The following is a 23,797-nucleotide window of genomic DNA, read 5'->3' as shown; positions in this document are numbered from 1 at the left end:
ATAACGATTAATTAAATACTTATTTGTGAAATGAATGATTAATTAAATACTCATTTATTAAATGAGAAAGCATGTCTAAAAGACATGGCCATTCATGAAAGGGCACCTGCCTAGGTATATAAGCAAACCCTCATTGTAACATTCAATCGCACTTGTACATTCATCTTATTAAAAAATATTACTTATGATACATTTGTGTATTTACATTTAAAAGCACAAACAACTCTAAATTTTTGTCGTTACATTTATACTTTTACTATATTTTTGACTTTACTCTTAGTCTTTGTCATGCATACATGAGATTAATTTTTTTTTTAGACACCATTGATAAATATAAGAATTTTTCCTTTTTTATTAAAATGAATTACAAAATAGAATTACTTTATGAAAATATATCGAACTAGCTCTTGTACATTCACGCTAAACTTGTGTGGAAGTTTTTGTTCATGCTATAATTCTCAACAATTCCTCTTAGCAAGGAAATAATTATACACTAATCCAAGTCTATCTTTGAATGCCTCAAACTTCCCTCTTGTAAAGGGGTTGGTCATAATATCATCTATTTGTTGATCCATGGGAATATACTAGAGCTTCATTGCTCCCTTTTAAACCATGTCTTGTATGAAGTGATATCTTATCTCTATATGCTTGAACCTATTATGAAAAACTGAGTTAACAAACCTTCAAGTCACTTGCAAAGCCAGATGGCCTCACAACTTGTTGCGCCAAGAGGCACTCTACAACCTAGTGTAAGGCTTTCATCCGGTATCTTTTGCCTATCTATCTCATGAAATCGAACTCTCTTGGAGCTGTTGAGCACAAAAAGAGAAGTGCTGTTTAGCACAAAAAGAGAAGTGCTGTTTAGCACAAAAAGAGAAGTGTTGTTTAGCACAAAATTGTCAAGCGAAGCTTCACCCTCATTTCTGAGAACTTTGTCTCCCTTGCGAGGAAGGTGGGGAGTCTACTGCCCGTGCTTCCACAAAGATTATTGTAGGTGTTTTCACTTAGTTCTGCACACTAGCTGGGCACAGAAGCAGTTCAAATTTCCCATTGGAGATCAACTACATAGATTTATAGCTTTGAAGGATTTGGTAGAGTTTTTCTACATCTTATTCGAAGATTTTACAGTGATTTTGCAAGGTTGTAGTGCATGGGATTTGTGGAGCTATTTCTCTTGATTTTTGGCAGTGCACATGGGTTTCTAGCTGGGCCTGCGCAGGGGAGAGAAAAATTTGAGTTGAGGAGGGATAAGGCTTGAAGGGAGCCCTTTTCAGAGGAGGATTTTGCAGTGATTGTAGAGACATTTCAATTGAGGATTTGGGCATTGTTTTGCAATGACATTCTTGTAGTGCGTAGATCTAGCCAGTTTGGGAAATTCACATTTCTTGGGGGCTTCTGGGTCGGTTGGAATTAGCCCAAGATCTTTCTTGGTTTTTATGGGTTTGGTTTTTATGGCTCTCAATACATTGTAGTAACTATCATACAAAAGAACCGACCTCTCCACCACAAAGCTTTCTCTTATAAATAAAAATCTGAAATGATTAAACAATAATTGCACTCAGATATGGAGAGCCAAATACTCCTATTCATATTCAGGCATTTTTGCTTCTTGACGAGATGATCTGATAATCACCCTATGAGTGATCTCAGTTAAGAGTTATTAAATGGAGGTATTACAGACTCATGTGCTGGTGTGTGTCTAGGTTATTTAAGCAACGGATCGATCAGATTGCAAATACATAGACACTTGAAATGGAAGACAACAGTAGAGAAACACGGTAAGCAAATATAAAAACACAAGAAATTAATAAGGAGTTCACCCTATCCTCCAGGGCTACCTCTCCGGTCCAGCTTTCAGTGGTAGCCTTCTTTTATTGTGTCTTAAAGCAGAGAATTACAGAGAAGGAGCTCAATATGAGTCTCCTGTCATAGGATAGCTTAGCAGGGTGGTTCTTGGATTCCCTAAACGACTAGAGTACACAGACTCTTGGCCTTACCAGCGTTTTGACCTTGCGGGTCTACAATGGAAGGAGCCCAATGTGGTGCTTGGTCCTCATAGATCCCCTTCAGGGATGGCTCGAATCTCTCAAGCCCTCTGGTGCTCGACGTTGCTTTTGGTCAGCTTGGCCCTCTGTCTTCTTCCTGCATTTTGCTCTCTCTGTCTGCCTTCCCTGTTCTTCCTCTGAGTGTGTGCATGGCTTTAAAGCCATTCGAGCTCATGGCTGTTCGATTGCCCTTCCAACTCCGTCAGATCGCCTACTACAGCTTCGCTTGGAGTTCCCTGTCTCGGCGTCATCATCAGACTCATAGGGAACGACCACTTGCTTCGTTAGTTCGGTTCTTTAGTTACATCGTGGAATGAGTCATCCGCCACCTTGGCGGTCAAAGCGAACCTCAAATTCTTCTAAATTGCGGCTTAATCCCTCGTTACATCCAGTCTTACCGTCGGGCGCAATATCAGCCGTTAGATCTGGAACACCAGATCCGACACCATCCGCTCATTTCGTGCAGTTGACTTGCTCGACCGTTAGCGCGCGATGAGTGGCGGTTTTCTCTCTCCTCTGCTTGCCATGCGTCGGCTGTTGAGTGGAATCGCTCCGTTTTCACCAAATCTGCTTACTGCCCAAGGATGCCCCCGATAAATACCGCTGGTTTTTGGAGCGCGGGTCCCGCCTTAGCCTTTAGCCTTTTTCCCCACGGTTTTCCCGGCTCCCATGCGACCGAGCGCTCGGGGCCTCTCCTTCTCGAGGGTTTTTGCCCAGCACTCGCGCATCAAAAACTCTCTCCGTTTCTCGATCTGGGCTTCCTAGGGGCTAGTTTCGCCTCCAGCGCAGTCTCCATGGGCCTCGGTCAGCGCGCTTTGACCGAGGATCGTTCTACACTGGCTGTCAACTGCCACTGTTTTAGAGGTGTTTTTGATCACTGCTTTCAATTCTTTGAAGTCTGTCCCGACCTGGTACAGCCATTGTTCTTTTGATTATTCTTTATGGATCCAATTCTTATCACTAGATCTAGCCACTAACTTTACTTAATGAGAAATATTCTTCACTTTAACCACCTTCTAGAAGTTAGTTAGCCGTTTTTTGACATTTTAATAAAAAACCCGAACAAAACCATCGGAAAAACTCATAAAAATACTTGAAGTGTGCACATATTTCAGTAAAAATCACCTACAGACACAACCGCTAGGAAGACTGCTAGCTCTCAGAGATATAGCCGCTCTCTTTCCATTGGCCTCCCAATGGCTAAGAGCCTACAACAGCTTTGTGCAGGCCTAACTCCCAGGGACCGTAACTTAATTTAGGTGAAACTTTCTCCTCTCAGTCCAAAGCTTTGCCACACTTCCTCATCCTCTGCAGCGCCTTTGCAACCTCCTGCAACTTTCCAGACCTTGTCAAACCTCTAGCAACACCTCTGGATCATCAAGGACATCGTCATAAGGACCAAACACCTGTGCATCAAGTCAATGTCATGAAGACCTAGTTGACCAAACACCTTTGCATGGATCAACATCTCCACATCAGATCAGGATCTCTGCTTCAAACCATTGATCGCTCATCACAAATCATGAGAGCTATCATCATCAAGTTGACATCAATGATATGAGAAATAGTACTAAATCCCTGTTGACATCAATTGCCAACATGCTCCCCCTTTGGCATTGATGTCAACCTCAACCTGATCTCCAAACTCTGAAGCTAATCTCCATACACTCCAAATTCTCTCCCTCTTTGACATCAATGGCAAAGGGCACTGCCAACACTGACAGACAATGCCAACCAAACCAACGTGAGGGGCTGAGAGAAGTATCCCCCCTGAAATATTCAACACCATGTTGACCACAAGCTGAACATGCTCTCCCTAAACATGTAATGAGGCTGCTACCATCTCTCCATGCTGCTGTACATGCTATCTGCTGCTACCAATGTCTCCTTGTCACATACAAGAGGCTACTCCACATGGACCAAGGACTATGACTCAATGATATGCAATGAAAGTATAGGGCTTCATGGGGCCTATAATCTATTACATGGCTACAAGAATGATAATACATGGCTATACAATGACTCCATATGCTCACTCATGGCTGAACCAACTTAAGGCTCTCCTCAAATCATGCATGACACCAAGACCAATTATCCAACTAGACAAAATAATGAATGCAACAATGTTACAGGGCTGATTTTGCCCAGATGAGAGCATACATGGCTGATACAAATTGTCTAATACAATGCATGCCAAATACCTCTTTTTCTCTCTCATACTCATCCAAAACAATGATTACACACCAGAATGTATATATGGCTGAAATGTACATCTCATGCATGATCACTACAACACACTATAACTCACTCCAATGTATGACAAACTCTATAGAGACAAATGAATGAAAGTATGAGTGAAAGCATAGCTTCCCCTAAGCTCATTATAACTCTAATGAACATGTTGATTTTGTGGATCTGAATGTGCAAATAAAATCACGATCAAACATGTTGCTGCTGCTACAACTCAAACATATGTGCATCATGCTGTCATATTGCTGCTCATCATGCTATCCCATGCTGCCATACTCTGCCACGTGCTCCCGTTGAGGCTATGAAGGCCTCACATGCATCTTTGCAGTCTAAGAAATCTGACATGCAAGAATGGACTGCAAAAAGGGCTGATTTCTTCAATTCAGAATCTGATGAGGGAGAGTTTTTCTTCGACCTCTTCTTTTTTCTCACTCTTCCCTTCAACACATACACATTATTTGGTGTTTTGACTCCTTTGGCAATCACTCTCTTTGATCCTTCTTTTTGGATGAAGCAACCTTTGGAGTTGAAGCAACCTTAGGAAATAATTAAAAAATCACCAGTTGAGATAATTGAGATATTTTCCCTAGGTGAAACTTAGGAAAAATTACATGGGCTTGGAGATAATTAATTCCTCCATGACCTTAGCCTTAATGCACCTCTCAAGACAAGAACACCTGTCCGAGCTACAAAATCTAACTGTTAACACATTGAAAAACAATGGAAGGCCAATAGTGGGGCGGCATTGGCATAATAGGAGGATAGTGAGTTTTGTTGGATAAGATTTATTAGACTCATAGTCCATTATGGGATTGCTTTGAATGATATTCTTGTAGAGAAACTGTGCACTTTTAGTAAGTTCCTGTTCGGCAATGCTTTCCTTGCTTTCATGGTTTAAAGCTTCTCCATTGTCTTGCACAAAGTGCACAATGCATATAGCTTGGTAGTCTTTACTCACTGCTTTTGTCATTGGAATTATTTCTTCTTTTTATTAGATAGGTTTTTATTATATTTCTAGATGTTGCTAAGCTAACATTAACCTTGGGCATCTTGCAGAGATATCTTTGGATGGCGATGAATGGAATGATGGTGTTCTTGCTACAATTAGAGAACGGGTATATTTTGCTTTACATTTTTTCCTTGATCTAGCTTTGGGTTGCTTATCAACTTATTTATTCCATAGCTTTGTTGTAGTTTGTAGTTTAAAGTTTTAACATGAATGTAATGTTAAGGGAATCTGTATTTTTATATGGAAACAAATAATTAATCTTTTTCTAGAAAACTGCCTGTTAAATTGTATTGTATCTTCATAAAGTAGATCGATTTGGATAACTCGTGTGATGCAGTATTTAACTTGAAATTCCTATGTTGGCATTGAAACCTATTGATGGTTTAATGGGCTATATATATGTCTAGTCTATATCAGTAGATGTCATGTTCAAAATTCAAGACCATATTATACCTTGTTTATGCGGCATACCTTCTTGTTTGATTCAAGTAATTTTGGTCTTCTTGTAACCACTGCACCCAGGTCCATATAGAAGCTGATGCAAGAGCTACAAAGGGTCAGTTGGATAGTAAACACGAGCAAATTATTCGCGATAAAATTACTTACAAGATTGGGAATAAGGTAAATCAACTTGTGTGCTGTAGCCTGTAATGTATGATTTAACTTGTCATCTCTTTGTCTCTCTCTATGTTGGGCGTTCACCATTATACCTATGAAACCTGAATTTTATTATCTCTTTATATACATCGAAATATATGTTACTTTTGCATCCAGTAGATTAATGGGTTTCAATTTTACTAGCTCAGGCATATCATGTCCAGCAGATCTGGTTGTTCGATCTTGTAACAACCATGTGTGGGTCTAGAAATCACACATTCTTGTGGACACTATTCCAATCATTCATTTAATATGTGATTCAATTCAACGTGGACACTTGATGAGGAAAATGCTTCTGATATATTCTTATTTCCTTATTTAATGTTGATCTTCACATTATTTCTTGTCACTTAGGTATGTTGCACTCTTTATTTATTGCTTATATAGTGATTAGATATTGATGTCCATATATGACCAAATAAGTTATTGCAACAAAGTAAAAACTTGTTAAAATAACTTTCAAGAAAGTCCACATATGGAACTTAGATTTAGAAATTGATCTTGAAAGATTTTTCATTTTCATTGTCAATCATTAATACTTGAGTGAATGCACAGAGGAAATAATCTTCAAACATCCTCAAATCTTATGTGCTATGAATATGTGCTTGATGGCTTAAAATTTCTAACTTTAGCTAGCTATTTCTAATATTGACTTTAGAGCAGACATAATAAAATTCTACATGCCTAGGGTTGTATTATCTGTAGATTTCCTCATTGATGGTCGATTCATGTCATATTAAACGAAAGGAAGTGGTTTGACGCATCTAAGAGTAATTGAATGGGGAGAAACAATTGGGTGAAATGACCATTTCCTAGAGAAGCTAAGATGCCTTTGAGTTCCAAACATGGGCATGTAATGTGGGGTTGAGCAAGGTGATAGCCTTGGAAGAGTAGTGTGAGGTAGGGTTACTTGATCACTCTCAAAGTTTGAGTCCTAAAAAGTTTGAACTCTATGTAGAAAAGGGATTAGATGGCATATGCCCTCAATGTGAAAATGCTGGGCTCTAAACTTTGCATGAACAGTGGGATGATGATCCTAAGAAGAAGGTTATTGGGTCTCTTGGTTTTGATCTAGTTGGTTTGTGTTAGAAAACACGAAAATGCAAGAGCTAGATGATAAGCGTGTGATGCAAATATTATTCATATGATAACACATAAATACCTAAATTCATGTCCTCTGGTTCCATCTTCCAAGAGGTCTCTTGGACGCCTCATTACTATTCAATTGAACTTGTGGCGTCTCGCCTTCCACACAAGCGAATATTCCAAATTTACTTAACCCCTAAGGATTATTTTTCCAACATTCCTCCTATTAATTCGAGGGGTTGTATATGAGTCCAATAAGAGAGCTGAAATATGAAGGAATAGTAGCTAATGGCTAGATGTGCTCTTTGAATTTGGTGGTTTAAGGAAGGCTACAAACCATATGGGGTGGAAAAACCCAGAGTCTTCTACTAGTGGTTGTTTAAGGTTGACCACATCTGATTGACTGCTGCACTCTGCTGCCTGCGCGAAACCTAAAAATCTTTGCTGCCTTGGCCTCTCGCTGCAGCCATGGCCCCTCGAGAGCCTCCTCCAGCAGGGGATCAATCTCTAGGATCTCCTCATTTGGCTCAACAGCCTCCAAAAGAGTCTGCTTCAGCCTTCACCTCTTTGATTTCTTCTCTTGGTCCTCCTCGATCAAGACCCTCTATCTCCAAATTCGTTAAGAAGCTCGAAGATATTCCAGAAATCGTCTTACCTCCTTCATTACCCCGTCAAGCAACTCTTTCTCTATCAGAACGAGGTTTGGTGGGTCAGTTTATAGGCCTCTGGCCTTCTCCAAAATCGGTGCAAAAATGGGTTGAGCGAAAGTGGTCACACTCAGCCAATGGAAAAATCTCCATTTGTCTCTGTGGTAGAGGATATTTCACATTTCACTTCGAAACTAAAGAAGACAGAGATCCGATATTTAAGAATGGGCCATATTTCATGGACACAAGGGGAATTATCTAAACAGATGGACGCTACACTTTGACCCTGAGCTGGATGTCCCAAGTGCTATTCCAGTGTGGGTGCGTCTCCCCCACTTCCCCCTCCATTGCTGGGGAGATGAGTCTGTAAAAGCAATAGGAAACACAGTGGGAACATATATAGATAGAAGAGAACCAAATGAGAATATGCACTCTTGTGCAAAGATCTGCGTTGAAGTCGACCTAGGAAAAGGCCTCCTGGAAGCAGTAAAGATCAAAGTCGATAGCTGGGCGCATATTCAACAACTAGACTACGAACATATCCCATTTAAATGCAAGGTATGTCATGAGTACTGTCATTTTGCTAATAGATGTCCAAAAAACAAGAAATTGAAGAAATAGAAGTCCAAGAAACAAAATGGGAACTAGTAAAAAGAAGAAGACAATGAACAAAACAACCTCCCAACAAGTTCCATCCCAATCAACTCCTTTGAACCCCCCTTCATTCAGCCATTCCTCAACCCCCCTCATCTAATCCCCTCCATGACTCCAATCCCATTGGGCCCCTCGACTCTGCCCTTGACCCCCTTCATGCCTTTCCTGAACTAGTCATCCCTTCCATTCCCCCCGTTTCCCTCTTGGCCCATCCTCCCTCCCTACCTCCCTTTTCCCTCTCCTCCTCCCCCAACATTCCTCTCAGCCCCCCCCCCCAATCCTTTGAAAGAATCCTCACTAGGAATAAAAAAAGACAAGGAAGAAAAACCAATAAAGAAATAAGAGACAAAGCAACCGCAAAGGAAATGGCTATGTGAACTCAACAACCAATGGATTCTTCCCTTAAAAAAATACGGGAAACAAGGAGAAAATTCACCACCCTAATCGAGGGAAAGGTCTCTCTGCACCAAACCAAAACAAATAATGAATTTGGTCTCCTGGAATTGCAGAGGAATGGGACATTCTACTAAATTCATTGCAATCAAAGACCTCTTATCAACTAAGAAACCAAATATATTTATGGTCCATGAGACCAAAATAAATGAACAAGAAATTAGGAAAATGATTCAAAAAATAAGGAATTATGATGGCATAGCTCTTCAAGCAACAAGGGCATCTGGAGGAATCTGCACAATGTGGAGAAAGGACAATTGGGAATTACAATATCAACAAGAAGACCAAAATTTGATCAAAACAGAATTAAGAAACAAAGTAAATGAGGTGCAAATTTGCCTTTTCAACATTTATGGTCCAAACCACTACAAAGAGAAAGAATTATGTTGGAACTCCCTTAAAGAAATATTACTTTAGGATCAAAACAAGAGCATCATTGTAGGAGGTGATCTAAACTTGATTATGAACGCTGAGGAGAAATTTGGAGGCTTGTTCCACGCTGATGTTGAATTTTCTAAGTCTATCTGTTAGAAAATTAATCTGTATTCTACTGGTTTATTTCTTCTACTTGTAAATTTTGAACTTGTTATTTAAAACATTTAAATACCAAATTAAACACAATACAGTCACAACATCTACAGATTATTTTTGGACACATGTCCTTGGAAAAACCCAATGCGGGAAAACCGGTGCATCTATTATGAGGGTTTATATTATTATACAGTCTTTCTAAGTACAACTGGGTGCCTAACCTGCTCACTCGACAGAGAAAATTCCACGACAACAATACCTCTATATTCGGAAACAGGTATTTAGAAAACCTGTCCCACGAAACCCTCTTCGGCACAACTGAAGCTCAGCGTTAGCCCTTTTAGCCTCTGCTTTAGCCTCCTGCTGACCTGCGTTAGCCCCAAGACCCTCTGCGTCAACCCTCTGAGGCACTGCGCAACCTTTGGGGCCCTCCACGTCACTCCAACAGCCTCTGCATGGATGACGCAGTCCCTTTGGCTTTTGCATTGACCTTGCTGGGCTCTGCGTAGCCTGGACTTGCTGCTGCTCTCGCTCTCTTTGCTTCTGCGCTTGGCTCTCAGTACTGTCTCTGCCTCGTACTCACTGCCCCTCGCTGCTGATCACTGATTCAACTTTGTTTAGCAAACCCGCTCTAGCAAAATGAAATGACTGATCACTGGTGTGTTCTCCAACTGACCCTCAAGCTTCCTTATACTTTTCTCGTTGGTCCTTCAACTACCAATATTGAATCTCTAATCAATGGCTAAGATTAGATTTGGCTTGATCCATGACTTTTGGAACCTTCTAACCCAATTTTATATTAATACCCATTAATATTTTATTTTTCCTAAGTTTAGACTTAGGAACTCCATTTAAAATATTAATTATTTTAATATCTTCCAAACTGGGTACAATCTGTCCAAACCATTTCTGGGTCTTAGAGATCTCTTGTGCTTTAGCCTCTCCACCAATTTTCATGGCTAGAGCACATCTGATGCTACCCCAAATCCTCACTCTTTCTTAGTGAGGACTGTGCTCTGGTAATACTCCTCACTGAGCATCACACTGATTATCCGACACTGGTACCTGTGTTGATGCTAGGCCTCCCCGCCCAACTGTTAGGATATTCCGACACATAGGATATAGTTAAGTTCAACTTGGTCTAGTATAGAGTTAGGTTAGAGTTAGGTAAAGTGTGTTTCTTTACCGTTGTACATTTTGTAACTTACAATCCGACGGTCACGATATGTAGTGATCCGACGGTTCACTCTCACCTCGGTATTACCGACACTTGATCCGTGGCTTGACACCCGATTGGTCCATGAGTTCTATTTAAAGCGCATGGAGGGTCATTGTTCGGGTAATCCGTGCATGAGAGAAGCTTATGTAAATTTTCATTCTTTGATTAATAAATTGTCTGTACCCACGTTGGGACAGGCCGTGGACTGTTTCCCTCCTTGCACTCTGAGGGTTTTAACCACGTCAAAAATACTGGTGTATTGATTTGAGATCTGGTTGTGAGCGGTGTCCTTTTGGTATTCTTCTGTGGAACTTACCCTGTAAATTCCTACATGGTATCAGAGCTATTTGAGGGCCGCGTCCGTTGGTGATCCAAATCTGAAGCCGGTAGAACTGCATGCGGCTGTCGTTTCCTAGATCTGCTGTTTCTGACTGCTTTCGGGCCGAGAGGACTGCTCTGTTGCATTCGGAGCATCTGTTTCAGTGAGGAACCCCTTTCGTTTCACGCGAAAAGGTTTCCGGTAGCCCTAGCTGCGTCATTTTTCAGATCGGGAGGTATACAGTGTTTTTTTTTGCAGTTTACTGTCATTTTCTCTCTGCTTATTTCGGTTTCGGTTTATTTAGCCTTTTTTTTCCCGGATCTATACCTTTCATTTCTGCGTATGCTCTTTGCCCTGCGACTCTGTGCGATCTGGGCAAATCAGAAACAGAAAGAAAGGATTTTTCTCATGCGTATGCTCTTTTCCCTGCACCTTAGTGTGATCTCGGAAAATCAGAAACATTGAGGAAAATATTTAGTTTTTCGGCTAAAAGCTAACTTTGAGATTTTTTTTAAAATTTCTAGTTTTTTGGCTAAAGCTAACTTCGAGCCGTAAGGTTCGTTTTTCTTTGGATATTCGTGTTGGGTTTTGTGTTTTGTGTTTTGTAGGGGAAAAGAGTCTTCCCAAGGCAAGCACGCAAATCGAGGCCCCCCCCCCCCCCCCCCCTCTCTCTCTCTCTCTCTCTCTCTCTCTCTCTCTCTCTCAAATCTTTTGTATAGATCAATTGGTTCAAAGACCTTTTAAGAGAGTAGAGGTCTTGGGTTCAAGTCTCCATTTTGTGGGGGCGGATTTTTTCATTCCCGCACATTCGCGCACTTTGCCGGCAACGTCAACAATTTTTTTTCAAAAAGCCATAACTTCTTCATCCGGAAGCCTTTTTCAGAGCCGTTTTTTTTAAAACCGCCTATTTTTTCGAGATCTATCCATTGGACCACTTACTTTCAGCATCTTCAGCTTCAGTTGTTTTTCAAAAATGGAAAGTCCATGCCAAGTCATTCTTGACAGCACTAACTACTTCCAATGGGTAGCCTACATGGGAGATTTACTTAGAAGTAAAGGTCTCTTCAGAATAGCCACAGACCAAGAGAAGAAACCCAAAGATGAAGACAAGGCCGAAAAATGGGAAAATCGACAAGATCAAGCACGTGGTTTGATAGGAATGTCTGTTTCTCCTGATCTTAGATTCCACATTGCAGAAATTGAAACTCCTCATGAAGCATTAGAAAAACTTGCTAAAGTTTTTGGGATTAAAAATGAAATTAGATCCCATCAACTTGAAAATGAGCTGCTTACTTTGGATCCTAATAATTTTTCTTGCATTGAAGATTTCTTGTCAAAATTCAAGAACCTTAGATATCTCTTGGAAGGTGTTAAAGTTAAGAAAGATGATGGTAACCTTATTTATTCCATCCTTACTAAGTTGGGCCAGCCTACTCTGTATTTGTTTCCACTTTCCATTCTACCAGGGAAGCTTTCATTTGTCAAGGCAAAGACTACAAGCCCCCTTCCTTTGACTCCTTTTGTGATTCCTTAATAAGAGAACAAGAAAAACTCTTACACCTTGGTCTTCTTAATCTTGGAAACTCTTCCACAAAAGCGTTAGCCGCCCAGCAGCAACCAAATTCAAAGAATCCTAAGAAGTCTTATCCTCAAAGGAATGGTCCTAAACCAACTCAGCCTCAAGATGAAAGATCATTTCAGCAAAATGATAAGCCCAATAAAAACAAATGGAAGAAGACTGAAAGACATTGTAACTTTTGTAATCGAGATGGCCACTTAGAATCTAAATGCTTTAAGAAGATGGAAGCCTTGGAAGCCGCAATGAAGAAACATAACATCCATCTGGAGCCTACTTCAACTTCAACTTCCGGAACGGCATTTTCTGCATGTCATCGTCAATCATCTCAGTCTGGTTATGCATTAAATGTATCTTCTTCTTCTTCTCATTCTCATGAGTGGCTCATTGATTCTGGAGCCTCTTGTCACATGGCCAAAAACCAAGCCATGTTTTCTTCTTTAAATGATTGTAACACCAAAAATATATATGTTGGTGATGATAGATCTCTTAATGTTGTAGGGACTGGAACTGTTCATCTAGACAATGGTCAGTTCAATGATGTATTATGTGTTCCAAACTTATCCTGCAACCTTCTATCTGTCTATCAGATAACTCATTCAGGTGAAGGTAAAATTGTTGAATTTTCACCTCATGATGTTGTAATCAAGGATCTAAAAGATCCTAAACAGATTCTAGCTACTGGTCTTGCTGATGATTCCAAAAGGTTGTATAAGTTTCACAACTTTGGGTCATCCCATCTTCCCTCAGTATTTGTTGCTCATAATGATGAAGTGAGCAAACTTTGGCATGAGCGGTATGGTCACTTAAACTATCGCTCCCTTCAGCATCTATGTAAAGAAAACATGGTGACAGGTCTTCCTATGGTATCTTGCAAAGATGGTGTTTGTTCCGGATGTGTACTCGGAAAACATCATCGGGACAGTTTTGACAAACGTGCCTCTTGGCACGCCTCAGCCCCTTTACAGCTTGTGCACAGTGATTTATGTGGTCCTCTTCCTGTTGCTTCATTCTCTGGCTGCAAGTACTTCTTAACTTTCATTGATGATTTCTCTAGACGCACTTGGGTATACTTCTTAAAACTCAAGAGCGAAGTATTTACCACCTTTTTGGCCTTCAAAGCATTCGTTGAAAAACAATCTGGACATCAAATTCTTAAGCTAAGAACTGATAATGGTGGAGAATATGTTAAAAATGCATTCATCACCTTTTGCACCGAAAATGGAATTCAAATGCAACATACTGTTCCATACACTCCACAACAAAATGGTGTAGCTGAAAGGAAAAATCGCACTTTAAAGGAAATGGCTAATTGTATGCTGCAATCTAAAGGACTCAGTCTTAGTTTTTGGGCCGAAGCAATTAATTGTGCAAATTATATAATCAATCGCACTCCTACTAAGGTTCTAGAGAATATCACTCCAGAAGAAGCTTGGAGTTCCATTAAACCAGATGTAAGTCACTTTCGTGTGTTTGGAAGTGAAGCATGGGCCCATATTCCAGATGAAAAGCATAAAGCCTTAGAACCTAAGAGTGAGAAATGTACTTTTGTTGGATATTCTGAAGATGTAAAAGGCTATAGACTTATTCCATTTAAGTCCAAAAATGTTATCATTAGAAGAGATGTAAAATTTGATGAAAATAAATCGGCCTGCGAGCCTAGTCCGGCGGATGTGCCACCTCTTCCCATCTCTTCTATCTTTGAAACATTTCTTCTTCTGATGATGAAAGCGAGGATGATAATCCTTCCCCACCTTCTCAGGATCCTCAACTTCCAAGATGGGTCCGTGCTACTCGGGATGCAGCAGGTGATCTTGCCGGTGATCCTACAGATCAGCGACGTACACGTTCTCAGTTTGAAAGAGCCTCTTCTTTACTGGCTCAAGCTCCAGTGAAATCATGATCCTGACACTTTTGCAGAAGCTTCAGGCCATCCACATTGGGAAACAGCTATGAATGAAGAATATCATTCATTGATGACAAATGATACATGGGATCTTGTTCCTCTACCAAAGGGACGCAAACTTGTTAGATGCAAATGGGTTTACAGAACCAAGTATGGACCAGATGGGAAAGTTAATAAACATAAAGCTCGTCTAGTTGCTAAGGGCTTTTCACAGGTTGAAGGCATTGACTACACTGAAACCTTCTCTCCAGTTGCCAAAATGAACTCTATCCGCCTTGTTCTTTCCCTTGCTGCCTCTTTAAAATGGGAAGTACATCAAATGGATGTTAAATCTGCCTTCTTGCATGGGGACTTGCAGGAAGAAATCTATATGGAACAACCCATTGGCTTCATACAAACAGACTCCAGCCTCGTTTGTCGACTTAAGAAATCCCTTTATGGCCTCAAGCAAGCTCCTCGAGCTTGGTATGCCAAAATGGATAGCTTTCTTTTAGAATCTGGCTTTTCTAGGTGTCATTCTGACAATACTGTCTACACCAAGAAAGTGGGCAACTCTCTCATCATCCTTGTTCTTTATGTTGATGATCTTATTCTTACTGGTAGTGATCCCAACCTTATAAACCATGTGAAGTCCAGCCTTAAAAAGAAATTTGAAATGACAGACTTAGGACACTTACACTATTTTCTCGGTCTTCAAGTCTTGCAATCCCAAGAGGGTATTTTCCTTTCCCAGTCCAAGTATGCTTGTGATATTCTTCGTCATTTTCACATGGAAGACTGTAAGCCAGCCCCTTCTCCCTTTCAGTCTGGAGTCAAACTTTCAGTCTCTTGTACTTCTCCTAAAGTTGATGCTACCTTATACCGTCAACTTGTCGGAAAACTCTTGTATTTAACCCATACTCGTCCTGATCTTTCCTTTGTTGTTGGCCTTGTTGCTCGTTTTATGCAAAACCCCCGTGAAAGTCATTGGAAAGCAGCTAAAAGAATACTTCGTTATGTTCGAGGTACAATACAGTTTGGGATTCATTACAGTGCCAAAGCAGCTCCTCTGTTAGTTGGTTTCACTGATTCTGATTGGGCTGGTGACCTTGATGATCGGAAGTCTACTGCCGGTTATGTCTTCACTCTTGGTTCAGGACCTATTACATGGGCTTGTAAGAAACAGGCTGCCATTTCTCTTTCGTCAGCAGAAGCAGAGTATCGTGGTGCCGTGGAAGCTAGTAAGGAAGCCTTGTGGCTTCGTCAGATCCTATCAGAGTTTGGCTTTGAGCAGCAGCATCCAACCACACTTTGGTGTGATAATCAAAGTGCCATTCAGCTATGCAAAGATCCAGTCCAGCATCAGCGCAGCAAACACATTGAACTACACATGCACTTCATCAGAAAGCTCATTCTTGACCATGTTCTTGAAGTGCAATATTGTCCAACGGATGATCAGGTTGCAGACATCTTCACAAAGGCTCTCACAGAGGCGAAGTTCACTAAACTTCGATATATGCTTGGAGTTCAGGAAGTTGTCACTAAGGGGGGATAGGCTCTAGTGCCTCCTTCCTTCTCCTATTGTGTCATATTTGTAAATCCTTCAATCCTATCCCAAGTTGTTCTTAAGGGGGGATGTTAGGATATTCCGACACATAGGATATAGTTAAGTTCAACTTGGTCTAGTATAGAGTTAGGTTAGAGTTAGGTAAAGTGTGTTTCTTTACCGTTGTACATTTTGTAACTTACAATCCGACGGTCACGATATGTAGTGATCCGACGGTTCACTCTCACCTCGGTATTACCGACACTTGATCCGTGGCTTGACACCCGATTGGTCCATGAGTTCTATTTAAAGCGCATGGAGGGTCATTGTTCGGGTAATCCGTGCATGAGAGAAGCTTATGTAAATTTTCATTCTTTGATTAATAAATTGTCTGTACCCACGTTGGGACAGGCCGTGGACTGTTTCCCTCCTTGCACTCTGAGGGTTTTAACCACGTCAAAAATACTGGTGTATTGATTTGAGATCTGGTTGTGAGCGGTGTCCTTTTGGTATTCTTCTGTGGAACTTACCCTGTAAATTCCTACACCAACATCCTCTGCACTGTTGCATCCTGTACTGCTTCCCATGGCCTTGCCACTGCCATTATTGCATCCATACGACAACTCCCTCTGCATCTGTGCTGCTGCTGGTCCATCCTCCCAACACCGCATCTGCACTGCATCCCCTCTCATCATGCTGCATCATGCTACTGCATACTGCTACTGCGCTGCAACTCAATTACTGAGAAGTAAGTAACTGATCCACCCAACTTCTGACATCCTTTTCAGGCTAGAAACACTCCCGATGCTGAAGCTCCCTCTGCCGCTCACAAGTGCTCCCTCTACTGACCTCTGCGCTTCTGCAACAACTACCTGCATCTAGCACCGTTCCACACCTCTCTGTGGCATCTTGCACTGGTACAACACTCCCGTGCCTCTTGCACTGTTGCAGCCTGCTAGCCTCATGCTGCGTGGGGACTCCTGCACTGTAGCGCCCTCTGCCGCTTCATCCGCATCAGTCTCTACCTACATCCGTCAATCTTGCTACTCCTCTTTGGGGCTCCCGTAGCAAGGTATAATCCAAGAGGTTGGGTACCTCAAGGATCCTGCCCCTCATTGCCTGTAGTCCTCCTGACTACAGCTCGATGTCTCCCCACTTCTTCCTAAGTGGCACATGAGCACTCATGGCATAATCGTCATCCTCCTCGACTTCTTTCTCCACCCTCGCTGGCACTGCCTTCGAGTCAAAAGCCTCTCCCGTACTCTTCTTCCTCGCACACTGGTTCGCATAGTGACCCAGTTCCCCATAATGGAAGCATTTGACCTTGGAGAGGTCCTTCTTCCTCTTCTCCTGCTTTCCCGCAGATGCTAGAGCCACATCCTCTTCCTCTTCCTTCTTGATCCTGACCCCTTTGTTGCTACTTCCGGCCTTGGTTAGCCATCTGATCTCTTCTTGATGAAGAGTTGCCCATAGTTCTTCCTAATCCGGAAGACTCGTCTTGCTTAGTATGATCTGGACAAATGTCTCCCAATCCTCGGAGACTATGTTGAGTACGGTCCTTACCATCAACTCCTGATACAAGGTGGCCCCTATGGAAGTTAGTTGGTCACAAATCTCCTTCAACTGACTGAGGAAGACATCTATCTACTCTCTCTTCTGCATCTGGTATGACCTTAGCTGATTCTCCAGGAGCATCTTCCTCTGCACGGAAGTATGTTGGTATAATGTCTTCAAAGTGTCCCACACCTCCTTTGTCGTTTCCTTCTAGGCAATATGTGGGACCACAGGATCCTTGACCCCATCAAGGATGATACACTTTGCCTTAGCGATTGCCTCCTCGTACGTTTCATTAGCTACCATGTCAACTGGGATAGGCATCACTCTCAAGGCGAAGCCCTTAATACGATGTTTGTCTAGAATTGGCAAGATCTTGGCTTTCCAAACCACAAAGCTGGACGCTCCATCCAGCATGTCCTAATGTCTCAGCCCATTCACGACCATCTCGCTGCTCTTCTGTCGACTCCTCCGAGTCTCTCTACTTCCCATCTGGAAGTTCTCTGCTAGACTCCCTCTAAGTCCCGATTTCCCTTCGGGAAATCCTTCTGTCAACTGTCAAGTTGCTCCTCTCTGATCGTCTGTGCAACTGCAACACTGATCCAGATTCCTTGGCTAGAAAGTTGCCTCGGCAACAACTCCCTCTACCTTGGTCTTGCCCTGTTAGGCACTGTTCTGACCACAGTACCCCACCAGCTTCGCTCCCGCAAACTGCCCACAACTTCCTTCGCCCCAACAACTGAAGGATTGAGTCTCTTGGCTCTGCGCAATCCTGGCACCGGCATGACAACTCCCTTAACCAACTGTGTCAGCCCTCCTGGCCTCTCTAAGTGAGCCTTTCTCTGCCCTCCTCAGCCTCTCTTTGGCTCAGACTAATGACGTAGTCCCTCTACGTCAACCCTTCCTCTTTCTCTTATGCAAGGATCAACTACTGTCACTTGGGACAGTTGATTCTGCTGCAAATGCTTTGCTCAGCTGATGCCTTCAGTGCTCTTGTGATCTGCAGCCACATTTTGATACCATGTTTGATCTAAAAATGAGATCTTAAACAATTATTAAGGTATTGTAGACTCATGTGCATGGATTTGCCTATGTTATTTTATGCAATGGATCGATAAGATTGCAAAATACATAGACAATGAAGCAGTTAAAGAAGTATAATAGACAACACATGTAAACACAACAAGTTTAATAAGGAGTTCACCCAATACTCTTGGGGTACATCTCCTGGTCTAGCCTTCAGTGGTGACCTCTCTATTATGTCTTCAGAACATAGTTTTACAAAAGTATGAGCTCAACAGATACAACAACATGAGTTTTGCTTGAACCTCTCAAGCCTCTCTGAGTACACAGACTCTCTCTATCACTCTCTATCTTTGTCCTTGCTTTGACTTAGCATTGCCTGCCTCTGTCTTCTGTTTTCTATGGCTTTAAAGCCAATCTGTGCTGCCTATTCGTTTCCTCTTCTCGAATTTCTGTCTCCTGGCCTCTCTCTACTCGAATCCCTCTTCTAGCGTTAAATAATCATTGCATAACGCCTTCAGGGGAGGTGGCCACCTATTCTGCAACAGATGAGTGCATCGGGCCTTTGAAATCCTTGAAATGGCCATTCTCTATTTACACAGAGAAACGCGTTCAAACATAAGAAAAACCGCCAAAACATTGTTCATCTGGACTTCAAATATTCATAAATGCGTCCTATTCTCCTATCGGGTCTGCCTATAAGTCGCTATCGCATGTCGCAATGCCCCTCTCCGTGGCTTCCCTTTGTATTTTGAAAATACGTAAAAACACTAAAAATCCCGTAAAAATGGCTTTGGGTGGATTTGAAATATTATTCATTTTCATTCCCAAACCCCTTCAGGTCTGGGTTTCATCGCATCAACGCTTCCCTTCGCATTTCGTTTAATAAACGAAACATGCGAAAATACATTAAAAATGACAATTGACGGATCTCAAATCTTATGAAATAACGTTTGTATTCCCATCGGGCCCGGCTAATCACATCGCATACATATATGTGCATGTAGCCTCTCTCCATTGTGTTTGCCGATTGCGATATCGCGATGCAATTGATCGCAATCGCATATCGCGATAACCCCGGGCTGTTTGGTGAGCGCTCTATTCATATTTTTCGACTGCGATTTTACGATGCAACGTGGGCCGTTGATCTGCGCGCTTGATCGACTATCCTCGTTAACTCTGCCGATCGCCATCACAAGTTTTATGTGGTGTGCTTCGATTTCCTCCGCTTGTCACTATCGATTTGCGATTTGCCGATTGGAACTAGACCGTTGATCGGCCAGATTCGATGGCTCCTGTGCATTCACTATTCAAGCCTCCAATAAGCCTGTTTTCCACTGTTCTTGGTGTTTTTGGCTGCCGATAGTGTTTTTCGATGTTTCTAAGGGTTCTTCCCATGCGATTGTTTTGATCTTTTGAATGATTTTTAAAGACTTTAGAGAGTATTCTAGGATCCATTTGGATCAATGATGAATTTTCTAAGTCTATCCGTTAGAAAATTAATTTGTATTTTGCTGGTTTATTTCTTCTACTTGTAAATTCTGAACAAGTTATTTAAAACATTTAATTACCGAAATAAACACAATACAATCACAACATCTGCTGATCATCAACAGAAAGAAAAATAAGCACACAAGTGACACCGTTAATTTTGGACAAATGTCCCCGGAAAAATCCAATGCGAGAAAACTGGTGCAGCTATTTTGAGGGTTTATATTATTATGTAGTCTTTTTGAGTACAAATGGGTGCCTAACCGGCTCATTCGAAAAAATACACGACAACAATACCTCTATTCAAAAACAGGTATTCAGAAAACTTGTCCCACGAAACCCTCTCCGGTACAACTAAAGCTCAGCGTTGGCCCTTGTTAAGATTAGGTATGTTCTATGCTAGAGCAATTTATTTAAATTTTCACAGTTAGCAATCACATCAGCATTATGATAAACTGCAGATAGAACATAAATATAAAACGCAGAAGACAAGCCAAGACAAGAGGACACAGGATGTGGCGCAAGCCAGGGACAAACCCCACAATGTGTTGGGAAACCCTTTGATCAAATCTTCTTTTATCTTCAAAGTTCAGCGGAGAAGGAGAGAGAGAGAGAGTACATTTACAACAGAAGTCAAATACTTTGACTTATCTAGATCTAGCATAGATCATTTCGTATCATGATGAGATCAGTTGAAGACATTCTGCTTCAACTGATTCTCAAGGTGACTCCTTCACCTATCATCATGCTGCATCTCGTCCATTTGCTGCACCTCACTGTGTAGCACCATCATGCTGCCCATGATCATCATGCTGCTCATGCTCTCATATATCACTGTACTGCCCATGATCTTCATCATGTTGCCCATACATCATGCTGTCCATGATCTACATCATGTTGCCCATGTCCACGATCTTATCCATCATCATGCTGCCCTTCATATCCATGATCATCTTTCAACTTCATGCTGCCCATACTGATGTGCATCATCATCATGTTGCTGCCTTAACAGATGACATTCTATCACTGCTATTCATTGTCATATGGCTGCTACAGGTATGCCATTCTATCACTGTAGATTATGCTTAGAGTGTAGTGGACACAGTCATCACTTAAATACTCTCCAACATGATCACATCAATGCTGAGACTGAGATAGCAACTACAGCATTACTATGATCTCCATTAGACCCAGACAGTGAGGATAGTAAGGGCACAAAAATACTTCTGTATATGCCGAGAATGTAACTATCATTGTCATTACTACAACAGCCTTTAACAAGATCTTACTTGATACTGAAACCATCGCCGTTACAACTTCACAGCTGTATCACCAAGATCATTCACTGCTGTATCTTTCCACGAGAGTATCCGGACTGAGACAGTGATCACAAATATGTGTGGTTGAAGCAAGAATGAAGGACGCTGAGGTATACTGTTATGAGATCATCAAGTTACAAGTATGCTGAGAATAATAGATCTGGTCTTCTCATTGTAATATATTCCTATGCCAAGTTATACTGCTGTCTGCTACAGGGATACTGTACCTTAGACCCTCCCGAGGATACTTCTAATCCATTTGACTGCATATAACAAGTGTACAGGACTGCATGTATCCTTTGCGTGAACAGAATTGCATTATATGATTCTTCATAAGCCTGCGGCTAGGGCACATTATGACTGCGGATTGGGCACCCACTGAACTGTACCTAGGGCATCTTCTTACCTGCGTTAAAGGGTCTCCTAGGACTGTGTCTATAGGGACAGCGAAGTCCCTCTTCTTGCTGCATATAGAACAGCGTATAAGAATCTAATTACTGTGCCTTCATGGACTGCATATTGAGCCTCCCTTTGCTGTGACTTAGGGCATCTTATGGTTGCGTTTAGAACCTCCTTTCTTAGTGGAATTAAGTCTCTTCTAGACTGCGTATAAGTGCCTCCCTTTGCTGCATTAGATTATCATTTATTGCTGTCAAGAGTACCCTCAAATGCTATGGCTAGGGCACCCTTAAATGCCGCTGATAGATTTACTGTGGCTAGGGCATCATAGGCCAGCGTACATTTTCATGGTGTCTCTCTCCTGCTCCAAAAACCCAAGACGTGGAGAGGAAGAGATCACCACAATAATGTATGTCTCAAATGACATCAAATCCTCTTTTATTTATACTAACTTGTAGGGGTTGAATAGACACGTCGGTTGGGCTTCTAGAGCCTACATAAGTGCTGGTCGGCTTGATAATAATTACATAAACAAAATAAATTCATATCTCCATAAATACTTTGGATCAATCCTACACCTCTCGACGAGAGGGATCCAATAAAAATATCAGCTGCCATAAATAAGCTGACCCACATGGAGTTTGGCCCTAGTTGCCAATTTAACAGCCCTTCTGGCCTCTGCGTCGGTCCCAGGACCCTCTGCGTCGGCCCTTTGAGGAACTGCACAGCCTCTGGGACCCTCTGCGTCACTCTAGCAGCCTCTCCGTGGATGATGTAGTCCCTCTAGCTTCTGCGCTGATTCTGTTGGGCTCTGCGTAGCATGGACTGGCTGTTGCTCTCGCTCTCTCTGCTTCTGCGCTGGTCTCTCAGTACTGTCTCTGCCTCTCTGCCTCGTACTCATTGCCCCTCGCTGCTGATCACTGATTCAACTTTTCTTAGCAACCCTGCTATAGCAAAATGAATGACTGATCACTTTAGTGTGTTCTCCAACTGACCCTCAAGCCTCCTCTTATACTTTTCTTGTTGGTCCTTCAACGACCGAGATTAATTTCTAATCAACGACTTAGATTAGATTTGGCTTAATCTATGACTTTTGGAACCTTCTAACCCAGTTTTATATTAATACCCATTAATATTTTATTTTTCCTAAGTTTAGATTTAGGAACTCCATTAAAAATATTTATTATTTTAATATCTCTCAAACTGGTTACAATCTGTCCAAATCATTTTTGGGTCTTGGAGATCTCATGCCCTTTAGCCTCTCCACCAATTTTCATGGCTAGAGCACATCCGATAGTACCCCAAATCAACAGCTGACCCATCTTGGTATTCCCATGAAAGTATTATAGAAAGTTACAATCTTTTGAATATTCCTCCAAAGAATGGGAAATACACATGGAATAACAAAACGATTGGCAAAAGCAACATAAAGGAGAGCTAGATCGTATTTTAATTCAGGACAACATTGTATCGAAATTGGTTCAGTGATCTCAAAAATTATCCTCTCATCTGCCTCCGATCGCAAACGTATGGCAATCAACTTAGGGACTTTAGGAAATCTATTTTGAATTTGCCCATCTTGGAACAACAAAGAAGTAGTGAAACAAATAATAGCAAAAGCATGGTCGCAAAAAGTTACTGGCTCGCCAAACTATGTTTGGGAAATGAAACTAAAAGCTGTGAAAAAGGAATTAAAAGTTTGGGCAAAGAACAATCACAATGAATCACATAAAAGAAAAGAAGAATTGCAAAAAGAAATGGAAACAGTCCAGGAAAAGAAAGAATGCATGGAAGAAACAAAAGAGAGTCAGTTGAAGGAGAAAGAATTATATTGGGAAATCTATAGAAATAATAGAAAGGAGGAAGAGGAATGGAGGCTCAAATCCAGAAATCTTTGGATGCAAATTGGGGATAAGAACACTGCATTCTTCCACAACACAACGAAGATGAGAAGAATAATAAATCAGATCGACACTATAAAAGGTGAAGGAGAACAAGAAATCAAAGGGAAAGATGCATTGAAGAAAGAAGCACACAATCATTTCAAAAACCTTCTAACAGCTGATCCAATAATTCTTGACTTTGAGAACTTCATAAAGAACATCCCAAAAAGGATAAATGAAGAGGTAAACTT

At 41.5% G+C, this 23,797-nt stretch overlaps 1 protein-coding gene across 3 annotated transcripts in view; it reads left to right on the top strand.

The window, feature by feature from the left end:
* Window positions 1-23,797, top strand: part of LOC149244781 (centromere protein O) — a 190,475-nt gene that overhangs the window by 44,468 nt on the left and 122,210 nt on the right. For all 3 annotated transcript variants that reach the window (XM_089374994.1, XM_089374992.1, XM_089374993.1), the window contains exons 6-7: window positions 5,352-5,410; window positions 5,827-5,925. In XM_089374994.1, coding sequence (XP_089231120.1) covers window positions 5,352-5,410; window positions 5,827-5,925 — 158 coding nt within the window. The remainder of the gene's footprint in view (window positions 1-5,351; window positions 5,411-5,826; window positions 5,926-23,797) is intronic.

Source organism: Pinus tabuliformis, chromosome 8, assembly GCF_031772625.1.
Source record: "Pinus tabuliformis cultivar Carrire ecotype Pingquan chromosome 8, CPIR1, whole genome shotgun sequence".
Taxonomy (NCBI): Eukaryota; Viridiplantae; Streptophyta; class Pinopsida; order Pinales; family Pinaceae; genus Pinus; species Pinus tabuliformis.
This window is presented reverse-complemented; position numbering and strand designations above follow the sequence as displayed.